The following is a 7,500-nucleotide window of genomic DNA, read 5'->3' as shown; positions in this document are numbered from 1 at the left end:
AACAATAACATTTTACCTTCACTTCCCAAAACTGACACAAAAAATAACTGATTAACTATATTATGCATTTAAATTTTTCAGTGAAGAATAGAAATACCATCATGACTAAGTAAACAAATGATTACTGTGTAAAATCATAGTATAACAAAATGACAGTAAATATGCCATTATAAAGAAAAGGAAGATAAAAAAGAAAACTGGAGGAGGGCTCTCACAACCAATGTGTTACTCAAGTCAGTTTACAGTATAAACTCTCAATTTTGAGGAAGTGCACCACTGTGTCACATGGGTATCGCTACTTGGCTCACTCTGCATGCTAAGCAACATTTAAGAGACAATTTATACAAATGGGAAGCAGATGGGGCGTTTTAGCTGGCGAGATCATAATACTTATATTTCATGATGTGTCTAATGCTGAAAAAATTATTTCATGATGACAATATTATACTTTCTTTATTATCATAAAAAAACAATGGTAACACAATAATAATGATTTTCCAGTTGCCATAAAATTTTGCACTTTCTTGTATAGTAACCTGATTGTGAGTACTGACCTCCAGCAGCTCTTAAGTGCTCAGACTTGTGTCTCACTATGTATGACCTTGCTTGACCTTATCCGCCCCAGAGAGGATATGGCACAAAGGTATTTGAAGCAATGACACATATCCGACCAAAGGAATTCATAACCTGTGATCTTTGACATTAAATTTTCTCATAAAGGATCCATATCTACATCTGTAACTTCTTTGCCAAAATATTATGTTTGATGACCCTGGTAATTCTCTTAAGGACAGACATTACTAATATGTCATTAGCTATAGAATTAACAAGATTATCTTCTTATGCCAAAAGATCCTTATTATACTTCTGATCATCTGTTTTTCAGAAGCTTCCTCAAGCCTAAAGACAATATCCCGCGACTCTCTCCCCTGGTCGGATATTTATTCAACTAGACTACATGAGAACATTCTGAACTACGTCAGCTTTATATTACGTCACATCTTCTGTACAAAATATAAATGATTATAGGTTTGAAATGGGCTTAGAAAAATTCACCTTGAGATTCCTATGAAATATGAGATAGTTAGTATGAAATAATTTAATAGCACACAAAAAATAAAAGGGACTTTGATGTGATGATTACATGCAACAAAAGTGAAATCATATTTTACAAGTAAATAAAAGCTTTGATAAAACAATCATACAGTTCATAAAAAAATCATCTGAACTAATCTAACACTGATCACTATATACATCCTGAAACTTAAAAATAATTAATTATGGATATTTGCTTTAGAGTTTAGTTTTAAAACCCAAATGAAATATCAGTTATTCCACATGACTTATGTTAGCTATGTATACATTACACATATTTTGATATATGACACACATTGCATGCTGCAACGGATATTAAACACAACGGCTTATGAGGTAAGTAGTCGAGGAGAAAGGTATATATCTAATGAACAGTTATCAAAACTGCTGACTTATACATGCAATCATGCCAGAGCATGTCTCTTAAAGCAACAACTGCAGTGATTAGATTTGTTTGTTATACTGCTGGGCAAGCTATTGGAAACTATAAGTTACTGCTATACAGCTTACACCCAGACTAATTTTGTTTAGGGTACATCACTGAGTCTTTCCTACTGTAATCTTTCTCTTCCAATCAGGACTCAAAATACAGGATGAATTTAATCCAGACTACCATATTTATGCATACATACCCACACATATGCATATACATAAATATACTGTATATGTATATACACATACAAACACACACATACACATACACACATGCATATGCACACTCACAAATATATATGCATGCATACATACACACATACATATACATATATGTATATATATAAATGCATGTGTGTGTATATATATATATATATATATATATATATATATATATATATACACACACATGTACACATACATACATACATATATACATACACATATATATAAATACACACACACACACACACACACACACACACACACACACACACACACACACACACACACACACACACACACACACACACACACACACACACACACGCATATGTATGTATGCATATACATATACAACAGCACACATATACACTTACATACATATATGTACACACTCTGAAATGTCTATTACATGCCTTTTCATTATAAAATGGCAAAGGTGACCTTTTGGATAAAGCTGAACTATTACAAAGTCAAACAGCACAATTTATTTATCTCTATTTCAGTGATTTTTACTGTCTCCCTCTGCTTGCTCATTAAAACATAAAAGTCTCTGAAGGTGTTCCATTCTATGTTTACAGAACGATTCATACTTTGGCTGCCTCTAGTATTTTAAGCCATTCCTTTGGCAATTAAAACACAATTACTGTAACAGCCTGTTTCTAAACTGACCACTTAAGACAAAGATATATATACTATCTTAGGGATACCTGTTGATAACCAATTCTAATCTGACACATTATAGTATTATATCTCTGCACAAATTTACCAGAATTGTCTAGGTCTATAATACATTTGTGAAATTGGGCAAAGAAAATGCAAAGTCACTGGTTTGGTCCATGGGTACAGGACATTTAGGAGGTAACTTGTTGGCTTCAACAGTTATTCTAATAGAATCTTACAATAATATGATTACATATAAGTTTCAACCCTGGGTGTCAGTTCATCAGCTCCAGTTACACATATCTGGATAAAGACCATTAATCTACTGTCCTTCACTGGTTGATGCAGACACCCTTTTTAATACTTTCTCAACATGTATGTGAACATGTTTGCCTCCTTCAAACTATATTTCACTTAGACCGATATCAAACAAGCCACATATATAGCACTCTAATGCTCTTTCAGTAGTCTCTTTTCTAAAACTTTCACATTTATTTTCTTCTTTAGTAACACCGTCTGGAGCAACGACATTTCCTGATGATCTCAATCTCCTTTGTATATGATGTTCCATCATTACAAATAAGTCGAACCTTGCGTTGCTTTGTCTTGCGTGGTTTGCAGCAGTGAGTGCCACATGTTCCACTGCATATGGCATTCTTAATGGGTTTTCTTGAACGGCACCCATTTTCTACATAATACTCTGTAAATTGTTCCTTGCGACATGTTGGAGCTGAAAGTATCATGTCCCATCAAAATTTGTTATGACAAAATTATATCAATTTACAATGAAAATGTAAAATTATTGAAAAATAGGCAAATTTCTAATGCTACTCTATGTCAGTTACAAACAATAAAACTTCATCAAAATAACTAATGACATTTACCTTGATCACAAAACCTGCCAGACCATCCAGTGCGACAACGACAGTAATAATCCTGGCCATCTGAATTACGTTTTGGCTTGCATCTTCCACGGCGGCACTTGTGATTCTCACAAGCATCTGCCATGGCTATGTCCTCTGCTTCTTTCTGAGCTTCTTCAACTGCTGGTGGATGGATCTGAAACACATGTGTAAAATGAGCAACTACAAGAACAATTATGCATATTGCAATGGGGTGACTGCACACTATACATACTATTCAAACATAGGCTTATTGTACAAAATTTCAGTTTCTCAAAATATACTCCATACTACTGGTATCATCATACATTTGGTAAAACCTTAACTATCTGTGGTTAGTCCCTATCATCTACACACTTACCTGTACTTCATTATTGACAACATTGTTGCGGCGGCGACCACTGTGCTTTGCACCTGCAAGGGTGGTAGTCTCAACATCTACTTGGACCACTCCAAGCCCATTGAGACCTTGATCTCTGACAGTTTCCTCACCACCACAACCTGGAGCTACCTTATGTTGCTGACCAGATCCAAGATCAGTCAGTCGGCCATTCACATAAAGCCGTTCCATGCACCCTGAAAAAAAATTGAATTTAATTGTAAATAAACTATTAATGCATCACCTCTTAATTGTTATTTTTTCATGTATATCTTTCCATTTTTGCATCTTCATGACTTGAACAGTGTCAGGTAATACAACTTACCACTGAAACTCCCTGTGTCACGAAGATGCCATCGTTTATTTGCTGATTCAGCTGCCTCCTTGGGGAGACCACCAATGAAAAGTGGTGCAGACAGCTGGAGGTATTCATTCACTCCATCGTTGACAATGGAACGAGCGGTACCTCGATCAATGCGCATTGTGAAGTTTTGTTTCACTGTGATGAGTTCAATACTGTGCCAGTTTCCATCATTCACTACTTCATAACTGAAAATGAAGATCGCAATCAGTAAGAAAGACATACAAATATATATACACATATACCCACAACCACATGACACTCTAAATAATCCACAGAAAAAATTCATAAATCTAAGTCTTACTTTTGCAGCTTTTCTCCTGAATCCTAAAACAAAGAAAAAGAAAAAGAAATACCTGAACATGTTAGAGACTGGATAGTTGCCAACATCATAGGAAACCCTGATTCTGCCTTTGAATAATTCCACAGCAAGATGAGCGGATTCTCCAGTGTAAAGGATCACTCCATCCTCGCGGTTTGTTCGGAAATGCAGTGTGACATTGGAAGAGGGTCGTGTCTTCAATGGATCCAAGGCAATGAAGGAGTTGTTGTTTCCAAAATGGACACGTGTCAAGTATTCACAATGCTTTCCTGGAATTATAATAAAATTTGATTTGAAATTGAACAATAAGTTTTTAAACTAATGTTTTTTACACTTTATAATATGTCAGTTTACTGTAGTTCCATATTGTTCTATCTACCTGAAAATCCAGGTGAACATTTGCACACATAATCCTTGGAGTTGGGAGGAACAAAACATATCCCATTTTGGCAGTCATTTTGCTGACATGGAGATGTCTGAAGGAACACTGCTGGACCCACTTCGCAAAACTTGCCAGTATGATCATTAATACACTTGCAAGTGTATTCATTCACACCATCAACACATGATGCTCCATTCTGCAAGAAATGAAAGGTAGCATGTATTATTAGTTTAAAATTATTCAACTCTAACAAATGTGAAAATTCAAAATAAAATAATCTGTATAACAACAATGACACAAATAATCAAATACCTGACACAGATGGTTGGCACAGTCATCAACATTTTCTGTGCAGTTATCACCAGCAAAGCCAAGAGGGCACTGGCATTCATAGTGGGTGAAGTGATCCACACAAGTAGCACCATTTTTACATGGGTTAAACTCTCTGCTGCAGAATGGTATCTTGCGTTCACAGTAATCACCTGAGAACATTAATGATAATTATTACCTTAGGAAATCATATATATATATATATTTTTTTTTTGCATTATCATGCACATGTATTAAAGAAGCTGTAAGTTACACAGAACCATTCTCTTTTGTAAAGACATACTGACCTGTATATCCAGGGTTACACTGACATGTGTATTCTTCAACAAGATCAACACAAGTAGCGTTGTTCTCACACTTATTTTCTACACAGTCATCAATGTTAATTTCACACCGATCCCCTTCAAACCCTGGAGGGCAATGGCAGCTGAAAGAAGATACAAGTTTCCCATGAAGTTTGTTATGATGAATTAGTTGTAACTTTTCCAAATATATGAATTATAAAAACATGATGTATAAATATTCTAGTATCATCCAATTTGTAATATCTCTAATATTGAAAAGTTGTTTTTAATGATAAGAAAAATATGTTATCTGTTTAGCATACATACCTAAACCTTCCAGCTTCAAGAACTTTGCATGTTCCCATATTCTTGCAAGGATTGCCATAACAAGCATCAATTTTGTATTGACAATTTGGACCATGATAAGCAGGGGGACAGATACACTTGTAGCTCCGGTTAGGGAGTGGTTGACATACTCCTTCATTCTCACAAGGATGAGTGTAACACAAATCACACTTGGCAAGAACCTAAACAGAAATAAGAGGTAATCAGTATTTGTATATTGTATAAAATGTCATTAAAAAATGAACTGCTATTTTACCATCTCCTTAACTTTCATAATAATGATACACATGCTGTCTCTACAGTGCTAACTAACCTCATCTGGAACTTTCTGTGAACAGTGGAAGGCCTGTGTAGGTGTGGTAAGAATCAGCTTATCCCTCATGGCTGGTGGCTCAGCACATCGAGCAGTTCCAGGTTCTACATAGTCTCCTTTCACCCAGTTAGAGAACCATGCCAATGAGCAGTCACAGTACAGAGGGTTTGCTCCCATTGCTCTGTAAAAATATTGAGTAAAAATGTTTAATTAGAACATGTCTTGTGCAATAAATACTGGTATAGTTTAGTGACCAAAGGAAATGAGGACTAATTTTTCTACTTACATGTGTGTGATATAATCTAGGTCCCGGAAGGCTCCATCTGGTATCCTTGATATATCATTTCCATGAATTGACCTGTTTCAAAAGTAGAAATACTAATTAGATGGACAGTTAAATACACAGTATTTTTCAATGTCTCATTTATTCAAACTTAAAGAGAGCATGATGAAAAGAAAGAGAAAGTGAAAATTAACTTACAGAATGCGGAGTTTTCGCAGGCCTGCAAGTGAGTCCCTCTGCATACACTGCAACTTGTTGTAACTTACAATGCTGAAAATAATTTGAAAAAAAAAATGTCTGTTAGATTAGCCTTGATGAGATGATGATGAAAATCATCTGCACACTGATATCTTTCTTAACTGTCTTCTAATGAAAGGAAAGGATGAGAGCCTCAACCACTTACAGTGTAGAGAGCTGGTGGAGACTGGAAAAGGTGTTATTTTGTAATACTGCAATCTGGTTGTTACTCAGATCCCTGAAATGGAACAAAAACGTTTTAGTTGGACATAAAAGTCAAACGTTAACACATACTTACAAAAATGTATATTCTTACAAGTTTTGAGGTTTCGTACAACTTACAATCTGGTCAGGGCAGTCAGGTGAGAAAGGCGCTCGGCGTCAATTTCTGTTATCTCATTTACATCCAAGTACCTACAAAGAGGAGTATTTTTAAATGGTAACAGATGCACTGGTTTGACTAATAAACATTATCTGAATTTAAAAGCATACTGCACATGAAGAAAGAAAGAAAACAGAATAAGTATATACTTGTACATACACATGTTGCACAATTATACAAAGTATATATACTTGTTGCATCAGAGATCATATTAAAAGAAACACGCTAAGCGAACGTACAGTTCGGTTGTGTGCGACGGAATTCCGACCGGGATTTCGCGCAGCTTGGCCCTGGAGCACCGCACAACAGTGCCTTCGCAGCGGCAGTCGGCGGGGCAGCGCTCCTCGACGCCAAGGCAGCCTGTCTCGTCTCCTGGGAAATGAGGCAAAGGAATGTAATGCACCGCTGGATAACCTTCTCAAGCTGGTACAAATGAAATGCAAGTAAGCAATGGCGAGTAACTAGCTTCTCCTTTCACAGTGACTTATATGCTGAATATGGCCGTATTTACAACGCATCATGCATTACTCTAGTTGTGTATTTACATCTACGTCTCTATTGGATAGTG

The 7,500-nt window shown here is 35.9% G+C and overlaps 1 protein-coding gene across 2 annotated transcripts in view; it reads right to left on the bottom strand.

Moving 5' to 3' along the window:
- Positions 1-2,027: 2,027 nt before the first annotated feature.
- Positions 2,028-7,500, bottom strand: part of LOC125038213 (protein slit-like) — a 371,202-nt gene continuing 365,729 nt past the window's right edge. Inside the window, exons 19-33 of one of the 2 annotated variants that reach the window (XM_047631623.1) lie at positions 7,172-7,304; positions 6,893-6,964; positions 6,717-6,788; positions 6,512-6,583; positions 6,317-6,388; positions 6,031-6,211; positions 5,700-5,899; positions 5,376-5,515; positions 5,071-5,240; positions 4,756-4,954; positions 4,411-4,645; positions 4,019-4,242; positions 3,676-3,890; positions 3,297-3,471; positions 2,028-3,142 (exon numbers count right to left, since the gene is read on the bottom strand). In XM_047631623.1, coding sequence (XP_047487579.1) covers positions 2,916-3,142; positions 3,297-3,471; positions 3,676-3,890; positions 4,019-4,242; positions 4,411-4,645; positions 4,756-4,954; positions 5,071-5,240; positions 5,376-5,515; positions 5,700-5,899; positions 6,031-6,211; positions 6,317-6,388; positions 6,512-6,583; positions 6,717-6,788; positions 6,893-6,964; positions 7,172-7,304 — 2,387 coding nt within the window. In that variant the 3' untranslated portion in view covers positions 2,028-2,915. The remainder of the gene's footprint in view (positions 3,143-3,296; positions 3,472-3,675; positions 3,891-4,018; positions 4,243-4,410; positions 4,646-4,755; positions 4,955-5,070; positions 5,241-5,375; positions 5,516-5,699; positions 5,900-6,030; positions 6,212-6,316; positions 6,389-6,511; positions 6,584-6,716; positions 6,789-6,892; positions 6,965-7,171; positions 7,305-7,500) is intronic. The other variant, XM_047631624.1, reaches the window with a different exon arrangement.

Source organism: Penaeus chinensis, chromosome 24 (genome assembly GCF_019202785.1).
Source record: "Penaeus chinensis breed Huanghai No. 1 chromosome 24, ASM1920278v2, whole genome shotgun sequence".
Classification (NCBI taxonomy): domain Eukaryota; kingdom Metazoa; phylum Arthropoda; class Malacostraca; order Decapoda; family Penaeidae; genus Penaeus; species Penaeus chinensis.
This window is presented reverse-complemented; position numbering and strand designations above follow the sequence as displayed.